The sequence below is a fragment of the Oncorhynchus mykiss genome, chromosome 8, assembly GCF_013265735.2.
Source record: "Oncorhynchus mykiss isolate Arlee chromosome 8, USDA_OmykA_1.1, whole genome shotgun sequence".
NCBI classification, from domain to species: domain Eukaryota; kingdom Metazoa; phylum Chordata; class Actinopteri; order Salmoniformes; family Salmonidae; genus Oncorhynchus; species Oncorhynchus mykiss.
The window spans coordinates 66,028,395-66,042,021 of record NC_048572.1 but is presented as its reverse complement, the minus strand read 5'-3'; the positions used below and the strand labels follow the sequence as shown (position 1 = coordinate 66,042,021).

At 42.3% G+C, this 13,627-nt stretch overlaps 1 protein-coding gene across 2 annotated transcripts; it reads right to left on the bottom strand.

Moving 5' to 3' along the window:
* Positions 1-1,302: 1,302 nt before the first annotated feature.
* On the bottom strand, positions 1,303-6,967 carry mcm6l (MCM6 minichromosome maintenance deficient 6, like). Of its 2 annotated transcripts, none has more exons than XM_036985998.1 (17): positions 6,777-6,967; positions 6,546-6,692; positions 6,084-6,194; positions 5,743-5,992; positions 5,461-5,626; positions 5,158-5,306; positions 4,878-5,028; positions 4,652-4,793; positions 4,239-4,380; positions 4,015-4,122; positions 3,727-3,882; positions 3,474-3,602; positions 2,985-3,146; positions 2,640-2,766; positions 2,374-2,550; positions 1,778-1,914; positions 1,303-1,638 (listed from the first exon to the last, which is right to left on the bottom strand). In XM_036985998.1, exons 1-17 carry the CDS (start codon positions 6,869-6,871, stop codon positions 1,516-1,518), a joined length of 2,472 nt encoding a protein of 823 aa, XP_036841893.1. In that variant the 5' UTR covers positions 6,872-6,967; the 3' UTR covers positions 1,303-1,515. The 2 variants fall into 2 exon arrangements, with proteins under 2 accessions (XP_036841893.1, XP_021469048.1); XM_021613373.2 differs by having other exon boundaries at positions 2,640-2,751.
* Between the last annotated feature and the right edge of the window lie 6,660 nt (positions 6,968-13,627).

Sequence of the window (13,627 nt, the reverse complement as noted above, 5' to 3'; positions counted from 1 at the left end):
GTTTGTTTACATTCCGGGACCAATGGCATAATAGCGTGGAAAAGTGTAATGCGTAGTAGCCTAAGCGTAGGCATAGTAAACCATCGATTCAAGGGAAATTACCTTTGCTGATACATTTTTTTTTAATTAACAGATCTACTAGCTTACATATTGTATACAAATGTAACAACTTACCTAAAGGCTGTTCCAATCAATTTGCAAATCAAAGTTAATAGGCAGTCCTCAACCGTCTAGAGCCCCGTAAATGTACAATTTGTGAATAAAGTTTAACAAAAATAACTAAACTATTGCATACAATACAGCTCTCAGTAAATGTGCTTTATCAGTCGGCGGTCTTCTTGTCAGAGATGTGGTTGATGTTATATACCCGATTGGGTGGCGTTAAATTCCACGTAGGCTATTTCAGGTGGCGGATTCATCCCAATGACCTGGCATGCTCTTCGCACGCAACTCTCCGGGATGCTCTTCAGGACTGGGACCCACAAGCAGTTTCGCACTTCTCAGAGTTTAAGCCAGTGAGCGAGGGTCTCTTATTATGGATATTATTTAATATTTACATATAATGGAATACGTTCATTTACAAACGAAATAGTATTAATGTAGGTTATATCCACCATTAGCATTCATTTTGACGTTTGGAAAGGAATGGAAAGAGCCACAGCAATTTTCCGGGAGGACAATAGCCAAAATGTTCATGTTCTCACATAAAAAAAAAATGTAACTTCACTTTCCTACGTAGCGAAGGGTACAAGACACCAAATTAAAAACAGGGTGAGTAGCCAATTGTTCTGGAATAAATATGTAAAAATTGTCATTGGATGTGCTACTGTAGCCCAATAATGTACTAACGGAGAATAGAGTCTATGGGCTAGTGCTATTGTAGCCAATGTAAACGAACTTCTGTTAAACATAACTTATTTAAAATAGTGTGTGTGCATCTAGGCTATGCTAAAGTCTATTCAATGTATTGCATCGTCGAGATCAAACGAGGGGGACAGTAGAATTATGCCTAAACACTGCATGAATGTCCCCAGAATTAGGGTCAATGGGTTCTTAATAAAACAAATCCTTCCTAAAAAAATAAATACAAAAATAATGTTATTCAGTGTATAAGAAAATATAATTTTGTAGTAATATTTCTTTAGAACCAATGGCAATTCATATGGCAAAAATGCTAATATTCTTGCATATAATAAAACCGCTCCCCTAAATGTCCCACTGACATGAGCATGAACCATTGGCCTGAACTCTGGGCCACCAGTACAATGATAGGGGAAAGTGCACCATTTAGTGAGCACCACGCACTGCAAAAAATATATATTTATTGAAATGCATAGACATGATCAGTATGACAAGTGTTCAGTGTTTTTTTTAGAGACAGTACATTGATAGTCAATAGCAACATGCCAGCAAAACAAGTTGACAGTAGGCTACTGTAGCTGCAATCACAAATTCCTTACAGATAAGCCCGAGTTCAATTACTTCCACAATATCTATGGCTGAGGTGGACCCTACCTAATCTTCCAGGATGTAATTGGGGTTGACCACTAAGAAGGGGTCCTCTTCGATGACAGGTTCCTCTCCCTCATCACCAACTTTCTTCAGCCCAGTCTTCGTTAACTCTATGATAATGTGGTCCTATAATGAACACAATACAGAGCATGTCACTCACCAATTTTACAAAACACTTTTGTTGTCAGATCAAAATCAGAAATGTTCTTCAAACAGTCAAATATTTGATGGTCTTGGTGTGTCTTGTTTCCAAGGCTTTACTTACATAATGGATTAGTCTGTGAAGCACTTTCTCTATAAGATTCTTCTTGGCAACCAGCTCAGCTTCTGACTCTATCTCACTCTCCATTTCTTTCAGGTACCAGTTAATCAGCTCGCTCATCTTCAGTGAGGACTCATCAACTAAGAATGAAACATTTGTTACACCTTGGAAAAACTAGTATCTTTTTGAATTCATGACAAAAACTTTGCAAAGTAACGTTGCAGTTTGTTAAAAGGGTGAATCTGCAGTTGCTACATCTATTTTTTGATACACACACATTGATTTTTGAAGTATATAACCTCATGAGCTTAATTCCATGTCACCACATAAGAACCCAAAATATAAGCTTGTTTTACTCCAATATTTGTAATATATTGGAGTAGACAAACACTATATCCTCAAACATTGTTAATCTATATTTTTTCTATCTATATATAATTTCTTCTTAATCTTGGTCGGTCAGTCCTTGCATCCATAGTTATTTCTATGAATTCCGAGAGTGGTTACATTTCTCCAGCCCCATCCCTCAGCTTTTTACCAAAACAGTGGCAGGAGCTTTGTTATTGTTTCAACTGTAGATGGCCCCTTTAAGCTCTTACTATCTTCCATCTTCTGCATGTGAAAAACAATGAGGTTGGAGACCCTTTTGTACTCAGCAAAGGTCATCTTGAGGGCAGGCTTGGCAGTGCTGGTCTTCTCAGGTCTGCCTGCCCCATGCTCTGTGTCCATAGCCTCCTCTGCATGATTGCGATTAGTGCCAATCATGTCACTATGATCTGGAGAGTGAGGGTGGCAATTTAATGTATACGTGTATCACTTTCAATAAATATATTATTTCACAAAGGTGAAAGTGACCGTTTCTTACCATTCATTTCCCCATTGTCTTGTTCCTGGTCGAAGTTGATATCTGGGGAGTCGACGCGGATGACAGACTTATTCAATAGCCGGAAGGCCTCCTTAACGTGTTTGGGATGCACCTTTAAATAAGTCAACTTAAAGGGTGAAAATGTGTTGTACAGTCAATTTAACTTCAGATATCAGGCAAGCTTATTCATTACATGAGCAAAATTGCTGAACCACCTCTGTTACACAAACAACCATAATTATTAGCTTTAACAAGTAATGAAGACAAAAATACAGTTTTATTCTACAATGTATAGGGGCCTATACATATAGGGATGTATACTTCAGTAGTAGGTGTCTGACCAACCTCATCTGAGCAGTAGAGCCTGGCCATGCCCTCAGATAGTCGGAGCATGCTCTCTAGCTGCCTGACGGTGATACGCCAGGCTGACTTGGTGCTGCCGCTGCTGTCCCGCTGACGCAGGCGCTTGTACTGGTCCACCACAAACTCTTTTGCCTCTGCTGTGATCTGGGGTCAAAGTGCACCACACCAACGACAGGGAACAAAAAGCATGTTACGGTAGGTAGGTCTTACTGAACGCTGCATCTGGGCGGCAGGGTAGCCTAGTGGTTAGAGTGTTGGACTAGTAACCGGAAGGTTGAAAGTTCAAACACCCGAGCTGACAAGGTACAAATCTGTCGTTCTGCCCCTGAACAGGCAGTTAACCCACTGTTCCTAGGCTGTCATTGAAAATAAGAATTTGTTCTTAACTGACTTGCCTAGTTAAAGGTAAAATAAATAAATATAAATCTAAGCAGCCCAACACAAGGAACACAAACATAGGGAAATTATAACCTTTGGTTTAAACTGCCGAGCAAACAGTATGTATCTCTGTATCTCATCAGTGGCGTAGACTCGCTCCACAGACTCCATGTTTCTAAAGTGCAGGTCTACGATACGCCTGGCTATGGCATAATCTGTCACCTAGACCACAAGACAAAGGTGAAAATGCAAAATGTGTCAAGTTTCCAAAACATACATTTCCATTCAATATGGGCTTACTGTAGGAGTTGAAAAAGTTAGTGAAACCCTCCATTTTCTCTCTTACCTCATTGCACTCATCAATCAGAATGAAGAAGAGGTCAAATCTGGACATGATGGGTGCTGACATGTTGACGTTCTGTTTCAGAGACTTAGAGCGGTTGTATCTCCCGTCGATGGGGTTAGCAGCCGCCAGGATGGAGGTGCGAGCATTCAGAGTGGCCTGAACACAACACAGTCAAACAGCTCACAACTCAAACCACTGATACTCCCTCTGCACTGAGTAGTAATAAGTATTGCGGAATTATAAGAAATAAATTGTGTACAGCTACAGCACTATTCCCACATAGCATACCTTCACACCAGCCTTAGTGATGGAGATGGTCTGCTGTTCCATGGCCTCGTGAATAGCTACCTGGTCTTTCAGGTCCATCTTGTCAAACTCATCAATGCAACAGACTCCCTGTGGATGTTGATAACAGGACAAAGTTAGATCAAAGCGCACAGTGCCCCCCAGAGGACATATGAACGAACTGAAACGCATAAGATGACTGTCCCGTACTAGAACACAATGCTTACGTTATCTGCCAACATGAGGGCCCCAGCCTCGATGACAAACTCATGGGACTCCTCATCTTTCACTACAGCTGCCGTCAACCCGGCCGCGCTGCTGGCTTTCCCACTGGTGTAGACTGCCCTGGGCGCAAAGTCCTCCACGTGTCTGAAGTAGGGCATACCACACACATCCATCAGAGTTAAACACCAACCTTTACCCTCAAAACATCCACACCACTCCTGCTTCCATCATGTAGTAGGCTACATTGCTATGAGGAATAATGAGACCTCCAGAGACTAGCAACACAGGCTGTGCAACACTAGTAAACAACTCAAAATGCTTCTGTTAAAGCTTTTTATTTTTCAAACTGGTTTGAGTTAAATTTCAAATACAACATATGTAGGTTATACAAATAGGATAGTGCTTGGTGATTTACTTTAGGAACTGGCTCTTGGAGGTACTGGGGTCCCCAACGATGCAAACATTAATATCCCCCCTCAGAGATGTGCCCTCCATGGTCGTCTTGCCAACACCGCCAAAGAGCATCAATAGGATTCCACGCTTGATCTCATTATTCCCTGAAATATTTTCTCAGGTTAGGCAGTGCATTTCAAAACAGATGTTTTAACAGTTTACATGACAAATCTATTCAATTTCCACACCATGGATAGTGGGGAAGAGGCTGGTGCAGAGGTTGTGGTAGAGGTTCTTGTCCTGACTCATCTCAAACACTTTCTCCCACTCCTGAACAGTCATCTGGTTCTTCACACTCTCTGCAGTCTGGTCTTCCTGTCGTAGATCTTTACCACCAAACTACACACAGGAACACAGTTTGTGGTTTACAATACATAGTCTCTAGATCCATCTCCCTCGCTAGAGGCACCTTCCCATGTTAAATACATTTTAAATAAATCTAAATCAATTTTTAACTAATGGACAAACCTGAGGGTTAGTGGGGGCCACGTAGCAGGCTAGGAAGGCCAGTCTGTAGGACAGATCCCTGACACCTAGAGCCTTCAGTCCCTGGATCCCATCTGCATCAAAGCCCTGCCTCCCCCCAGTCACTCTGCTGCTGGTCTCTGCCCTGGTGCCTGCAGTGCATACATGGAGAAAGTACAGGGGAGAATGTTACTATTATGCACCATCGCAATGTTTTTTTTTATTCAGGGTCAGGTATGACTTTAACCCTCAGAAAGCCATCTTGTGTGTATGAAAAGGCATGGTGTGTGGAGGGAAGTTCCTCACCTGACACAGCCAGGGCAGCAACATCTGGTACGACGATCAGTGTGCCGGTGAAGTCACAACGGTCCCCTGCCTGAGCCATCTCCACAGCCTCTGCCCTCAGGATCACCTCCACACTGCGGGGGATGGAGCCACGAGGCAGCTCCGCCTGGGTCTCCTGGATACGCACCTATATGAACACCCATGCATACACAATTAGAGCCCTGATATATCATGCTATGGTTTCCTTGTCTGCTGGAGGGTCAATCTGGCCTGGTGGACTCATGCAGTCCAGCCTCTTCGTACCTTCTGAAAGTCCACAAAACGGGACTTGTTGGGGTCCAGCATGAAGTGACGTCGATTGGCACAGACTGGGTTCTTACAAATGTTGGGCAGGGTGTATTTAAACTGCTGCTCAACATCTTTCATAACGGACTGGCATTCCAGACACAGGAAGGTACCACTGACCAGCTCAGGGTGCACTGGGTGTGTCCTCACCACCTGGCCACTGATACGCAGTAGGGACCCAATCCGGGCCGTGGAGAGCTCTCGGATCCTGTCAAGGGACAATACAGTCAACTTAACACTTAAGGTAAGTAATAATGTCATGTATTCAGAGAGATCTGGTTCAGTAGTTTGATCATTACTTTTGTCTTGATGGAAAGTCAGAGAAGGCCACATAGAACTCTTTGGCTACTGGCATGTTACCATGATCTCTTGCAAAGTAACGCACTGCTCTGCATAGGAATGGGTATACCCTGGGGATGACAAAACATGGACAAGTAGCAGGTAGCCTAGTGGTTAGTGTTGGGCCTGCAACTGAAAGGGTCACTGGTTCAAATAACTGAGCCAACAAGGGGAAAATTGTGTCAGTGCGCCCTTGACCAAGGCACTTAATCTTAATTTGCTCCAGGGGCACACTACTATGGAAGATACTGTAAAACACCACATTTCACTGTATCCATCTGGTGTGTGAAAATGAAACATCAAATGTATTCCCTTCGTGGATTGATTGGAAAACATTTTAAAATGTTTAGTAACTTGCTGGTTCAGTGGAGAATTAGAATGAGTTTTTTTGGCCAGGCCTACCAAATTAGAATTTCAATTACCTGTAATACTCCTCCTGAATAGTGGTAGCTAGTTGCTGATTGAAGTGCTCAATGTTGGTGAAGTTTACAGTCAGTGTGTTTCTCTCTGGTCGAATGAGCTCCTCAGCATCTGGTTGATACAAAATCTCCCCGTTTGTGTCCTGAAACCTGTGTGTAAAAGTGAGGGGTGAGTTTACGTATTGATTATCACTCGTATTAAGCACTATTATTGGGCTCATCCAAACAACTTACTCCTCCAAGAACTCAAGAAATAACTTCTGACATTTTTCTGAAAGGTCATCTTTTACTGAAACTCCTGCAGTGCTGGTCTCGGCTGCAGACTCCATCCTGAAAAATTATGACAGTTCTATTGATGGAAGAGGGTGCTTCGTTTGCCAACCTCCCCTGCAAGCTGTTGTAGAAACAATGCACACAGGTGTGCCATCGAGTATAATTGGTATTTAGCTCCGCCCACAACTGCACCTCTTGAGGAGAAAAAACTAAAGCTGCGTTCACACAGGCATCCCAATTCTGATCTTTTTTTCAGTAATTGATCTTTTCATATCAGATGTTTTTCAGAGCTGATCTGATTGGTCAAAAGACTAATTAGAGAAAAAAATATGAGAATTGGGCTGCCTGTCTAAAGCCTTGTTCACACTGGCAGATTGAAGTGACTCAAATACTATTTTCCCATATGAAAAATGATATAATATAATAATAATTTACTCAACTTCTATAGAGCTGTTCATTACAGTGCTTGAAAAAGCAAAACAAACAAGAATCAAACAATACAGATATATGATCTGGAGTCGAGACCACGTTTTTCAGACGTTTTTCAAGCCACCAACAGAGAGTCAATACTGACAAATACATTATTTTAAAATGTACATGTATTTACGTGTATGTAAATTACAGATATTTAAATGTATGTTTGAGCCTTGTGTACGATACCTTCAGAAACTATTCACAACCCTTGGCTTTTTCCACATTTTGTTGTGTTACAGCCTGAATTGGATTACATTTAGATTTTGTCTCAATGGCCTAAACACAATACCCCATGATTTCAAAGTGGAATTATGTTCAGAAATCTTTACAAATTAATTAAAAATGAAAAGCTGAAATGTCTTCAGTTAATAAGTATTCAACCCCTTTGTTATGGCAAGCCTAAAGTTCCTTAGTAAACATTTGCTTAACAAGTCACATAAGTGGACTCACTCTGTGTGCAATAGTGTTTTAACATGATTTTTGAATGATTACGTCATCTCTGTACCCCTCGCATATGTAAGGTCCCTCACTCGAGCAGTGAATTTCAAACACAGATTCAACCACAAAGACCAGGGAGGTTTTGCAAAAAAGCAGACATTGACTGTCCCTTTGAGAATGGTGAAGTTATTATTTACACTTTGGATGGTGTATCAATACACCCAGTCACTACAAAGATACAGGTGTCTGCCAGTCTACCTGCCCAGCAAAACTCTCCCTTGTCCTTTGAAGAATATTTCTGGGCGGATACGTTGTAGTCTGTCGTCGTGTCGTAGAACGGTTACGTTGTAGTACCCTGTCATTCTGAAGAGATTGTCCGTCCTTTCCTAGGCCACTGGTTCATCATTTCCAACCAATGCCTATTCACGTGGGTGTGGCCACTGAGTGAGCATATTTTACTTATGAAAACAATTCTCTCATTTTGAAAGATAAAATAACTTATCATTTTTTCACAAATAGTTTTATATTCAAACATTTAAATTGCACAACAATTCCATGTGAATCTGATAACTAGAATGTGTAGACTTTCCAAGATACAATTTATGTCGTCCTATCATCAGTAATAATGTCTCCGACGATAACTGATCTGACATCATATTTTTTAAGTACTAACAGATACTTTCAACTGGTTGGATTATCGAAATAGTACTCCGTTCCCAACCTTTTTATGTTACCATACTCTCTATATGTTAACAAAGGGCTTTCCAAGAGTCCATTCTGTAGAGCAGAGAGAGAAAGGGGAGAAAGGTATTTGTCATGACAGCTGTCATGTACCTTTTACATAGGAGTGGCTTCTGTCTGGCCACTCTACCATAAAGGCCTGTTTGTTGGAGTGCTGCAGAGATGGTTGTCCCAGCCGAGCAGGTGTCCACATACTTTTGGTTATTTTCATATCAACTCAATCATTAAACTTTTACATGCAAAACGTCACTTAGGGAACCTAACACCTCGATCACACCGGCAGTGTCAGTGGGTTTTGGTACACCAGAAGTACATTGATTTCTAATGGAACGCTGCGTTTGCATTGCAGCATTGCTTTGCAGAAGCAGTTGCTGTGTGTTCTCTGTGGTGTATACATTTGATTTATCGAACGTATGCATCAGATTGTATACATAGACGACTTGACAGAAATGGTAGCAGAAGGTGAATTTTGAACTTTTGTTGCACATGCATCCAGATAATGTGTCGTACCCTTTTGCGCAATAACGTAATGCTGTAGGTGTGATCGAGGTGTGAAAGGCGCTGCATGTTCAATCCAATGTCCTGCATTGGCCGTGCAGCATTTATGGTGATATGGCCTCTGCAGAATTCAGGGCATTCATACTTCTTGTGCTTCGCTGAGCAGCGCAGAGCTGTCGTGAAGGAAGTTGTCAAGTAATTGAGTTTGTGTTTATACAGGACCTCCCGCCCTCACCTACCGTCAATCAACCTTGTCAATGGAGAGCCATACGGAGCCACCATCCCACCCTCAGCCTGGACTGTCTTCCCGACAATGCACACCTTAACAAAGAGGCAGTCCCTACCTTGTCAGGACGTTAAAGGATTGCCAGTCCACCTCAACCCACAGGAGCAACAGAACAGCCACCAACTCCCTGAGACATATCAAACAATCCTTTAGACCTGCATCTGGTGGTGGTCTATCCAGGTCCACCTCAGCACTGATCTACCAGACCAGGCCCGTCTTAGCATAGCTCAACTAGATCCGGCCCATCACAACACAACACAGCTCAACCAGATCCGGCCCATCACAACACATCTCTACCAGACCTGGCCAATCACTGCACAGCTCATCCAGACCCGGCCCATCACAACACAACACAGCTCAACCAGACCCGGCCCATCACAGCACAGCTCTACTAGATCCGGCCCATCACAACACAGACAAGGCCCACCTCAACTCAGCCCAGCTCTACACAGCCCCGACCACTACATTAGGGTCTGGCAAAACACTGTTGAGGATAGTGCACCACATGATGCAGTCCACCCCATGTATCATTCACATCATCAGCCATCATATTCTGAGAGTTTGGAGCTTCACCAGCCACACTGCCCTCCACACCACTCTCCTCAAGTCCCCCCACAACCTCCCTCCCAGGCTAATTTTGGTTACTCTCCCTACTCCCATCCCCAGGACAGGCCTGGGACATTCCTTCCCCCTATGGCAGCCCCACCCTGCAACAGGAGCCACACCAAGGCCTCCTGTGCACACTCAGAATAGAGCATTGGCAGCCATTCCGATCTCTTGCAGCAGCTCCACTCCCTTGGCAGGAGTTTCAGCTGGGTGGACAGAGCTCTGCCAACACTGCTCTCCCAGTTCCCGCCCCAGCCACTGCATCCAGCGACTTGAAGGACGTCTGTCAAATGCTCAGTCTACTCTGCTCTCAAGTGGTTGGCATGGACCTTGGCAAAGTCTCAGCTCACTCAACAAATAGCTGCAGATGACCCTATGCTCTTATGGGAATGAGCTGAATGCCCCCTCTGACTTTAAATATTGTAGGGGGCTTGGGCTAATGCACATAAATGTGCGAAATCTGATTTAAAAATGGATACAATTGACATGGTTACAGGACTCATTCTGGTTCTCTCTGAAACATTGTTAAATGGTTCTGTATCTGATGAAGAGATTGAAGTAAATGATTCTAATGAATTTAGATGTGACAGATTACAGAAAGGGGAGGAGTGGCCATACATGTAAAAATCTAATTTGATGGCGTTCCAATCTTTAAATATCTCTGTTCGCAAGAAATTTGAGCTCCTGGTTGTAGATGTGTCCATAAACAACATTTTGGAAGACAGTAAATGCACGGAAGTGTACAAATTCCCTTCTTCCCTGCCTAAGAAAGTTCTGTCTGACTCTTATTTGAGAGAAATGGTGCTTTAATTGACCCTGGTCAGTCAATCGAGGGCTCTTCCTTCTGCCAGCCTCTAGCTGACTCAATGGTTAACCTGTCAACTTCCAGTGAATCTTTGTTTTCATTTCTACAATTTACTATCTGTGATGTGCTAGATGCCTTGCTTAATATGGATGTTAAAAAAAATCCACTGGGGCTGATACGCTTGATCCATTTTTGCTGCAGCTTTCTGCCCCCGATTGCTGAATCATTAACCCATATTTTTAACCTGACGATTATATCTGGTACTATCCCCAACATTTAGAAGGCGGCCCATGTACTCCATCTTCACGAAGGTGGTGACCCTTGTGACCTAAATAATTATAACCCTATTTCTAAACTTTCTTGTCTAGCTAAAATATTATAATCCTTGATCAATTCTCAGCTAACCGCAGGGGTCGATTCTGTGTCCTGTACTTTTTACTGTTTACATTAACAACATCGAGAAAAAAAACTGTAATAGACACTTGCATGCCGATGATACTGTTGCGTATGCTATTGCCCCCATGGTTGACCAGGCTCTATCTGAACTTCAGTCTGCCTTCATTGTATTACAGAAAAACTTTATTGACCTGAAGTTAGTATTGAATTCAGGTAAAATTAAGTATATGTTGTTCTCTACAGCTTATAAAAATAACTTTGATTTAAGCATATGTACTTTAGATGGTATCCATGGTGTCCATTGATTGTGTCCCTACTTACAAATATCTGGGAATCTGGATAGATGATAGGCTGTCTTTTAAAAAAACATATTGATGAGTTAGTTAAGAAGCTGATGTTAAAATGGGCTTCTTCTATAGAAATAGGTCCTGCCTCTCACTAAATAGTAGAAAACAGATTATTCAGTCTACGTTCCTATCGGTCCTAGACGATGGCGACTTCATCTATATGAATGCTGTGTTTGCCTTGCAGCATTGGGTTACACCTCAATCACACCCACAGAGTCATTGCGCTTTGGTACACCTGAAGTACATTCCTTTCCAATGGAACACTCTGTTTGCCTGGCAGAATTGCAGCATTGAGTTGCAGAGGCAGTTCCAGTGCGTTCTGTGTGGCGCAAGTGTTGGATTTATCGAATGTATGCATCTAACTGTATGGATAGAGTGCTTGACAGAAATGGTAGCAGAAGGTTAATGTTAAACTTTTGTTGCACACATATCCAGATGATGCTGCGTACTATTTGCGCAATGACATTGTCAGTGTGATTTAGGCATAAGGTACCAGAGGTAAATAGAGACTAAAAATTATAATCGGGGTAAAGAAGGTTGTGAGGTGTGAGTGTGTATTTTACACATACTGTATATATACAGTGCCTTGCGAAAGTATTCGCCCCTCTTGAACTTTGCGACCTTTTGCCACATTTCAGGCTTCAAACATAAAGATATAAAACTGTATTTTTTTGTGAAGAATCAACAACAAGTGGGACACAATCATGAAGTGGAACGACATTTATTGGATATTTCAAACTTTTTTAACAAATCAAAAACTGAAAAATTTGGCGTGCAAAATTATTCAGCCCCTTTACTTTCAGTGCAGCAAACTCTCTCCAGAAGTTCAGTGAGGATCTCTGAATGATCCAATGTTGACCTAAATGACTAATGATGATAAATACAATCCACCTGTGTGTAATCAAGTCTCCGTATAAATGCACCTGCACTGTGATAGTCTCAGAGGTCCGTTAAAAGCGCAGAGAGCATCATGAGGAACAAGGAACACACCAGGCAGGTCCGAGATACTGTTGTGAAGAAGTTTAAAGCCGGATTTGGATACAAAAATACTTCCCAAGCTTTAAACATCCAAAGGAGCACTGTGCAAGCGATAATATTGAAATGGAAGGAGTATCAGACCACTGCAAATCTACCAAGACCTGGCCGTCCCTCTAAACTTTCAGCTCATACAAGGAGAAGACTGATCAGAGATGCAGCCAAGAGGCCCATGATCACTCTGGATGAACTGCAGAGATCTACAGCTGAGGTGGGAGACTCTGTCCATAGGACAACAATCAGTCGTATATTGCACAAATCTGGCCTTTATGGAAGAGTGGCAAGAAGAAAGCCATTTCTTAAAGATATCCATAAAAAGTGTTGTTTAAAGTTTGCCACAAGCCACCTGGGAGACACACCAAACATGTGGAAGAAGGTGCTCTGGTCAGATTAAACCAAAATTGAACTTTTTGGCAACAATGCAAAACATTATGTTTGGCGTAAAAGCAACACAGCTGAACACACCATCCCCACTGTCAAACATGGTGGTGGCAGCATCATGGTTTGGGCCTGCTTTTCTTCAGCAGGGACAGGGAAGATGGTTAAAATTGATGGGAAGATGGATGGAGCCAAATACAGGACCATTCTGGAAGAAAACCTGATGGAGTCTGCAAAAGACCTGAGACTGGGACGGAGATTTGTCTTCCAACAAGACAATGATCCAAAACATAAAGCAAAATCTACAATGGAATGGTTCAAAAATAAACATTTCCAGGTGTTAGAATGGCCAAGTCAAAGTCCAGACCTGAATCCAATCGAGAATCTGTGGAAAGAACTGAAAACTGCTGTTCACAAATGCTCTCCATCCAACCTCACTGAGCTCGAGCTGTTTTGCAAGGAGGAATGGGAAAACATTTCAGTCTCTCGATGTGCAAAACTGATAGAGACATACCCCAAGCGACTTACAGCTGTAATCGCAGCAAAAGGTGGCGCTACAAAGTATTAACTTAAGGGGGCTGAATAATTTTGCACGCCCAATTTTTCAGTTTTTGATTTGTTAAAAAAGTTTGAAATATCCAAAAAATGTCGTTCCACTTCATGATTGTGTCCCACTTGTTGTTGATTCTTCACAAAAAAATACAGTTTTATATCTTTATGTTTGAAGCCTGAAATGTGGCAAAAGGTCGCAAAGTTCAAGGGGGCCGAATACTTTCGCAAGGCACTGTACCTGGTAAAATAACGGATA

What these genes read in the sequence shown, in the direction of transcription:
- mcm6l (XM_036985998.1), bottom strand. Translation starts at nt 6,871, where the DNA reads ATGGAGTCTGCAGCCGAGACCAGCACTGCAGGAGTTTCAGTAAAAGAT. An exon ending in TCACTAAGGCTGGTGTGAAG is followed by an intron (nt 3,883 to 4,014) that starts GTATGCTATGTG and finishes TGTTGTGTTCAG; the next exon opens with GCCACTCTGAATGCTCGCAC. An exon ending in TTCACAGACTAATCCATTAT is followed by an intron (nt 1,639 to 1,777) that starts GTAAGTAAAGCC and finishes TGTTCATTATAG; the next exon opens with GACCACATTATCATAGAGTT.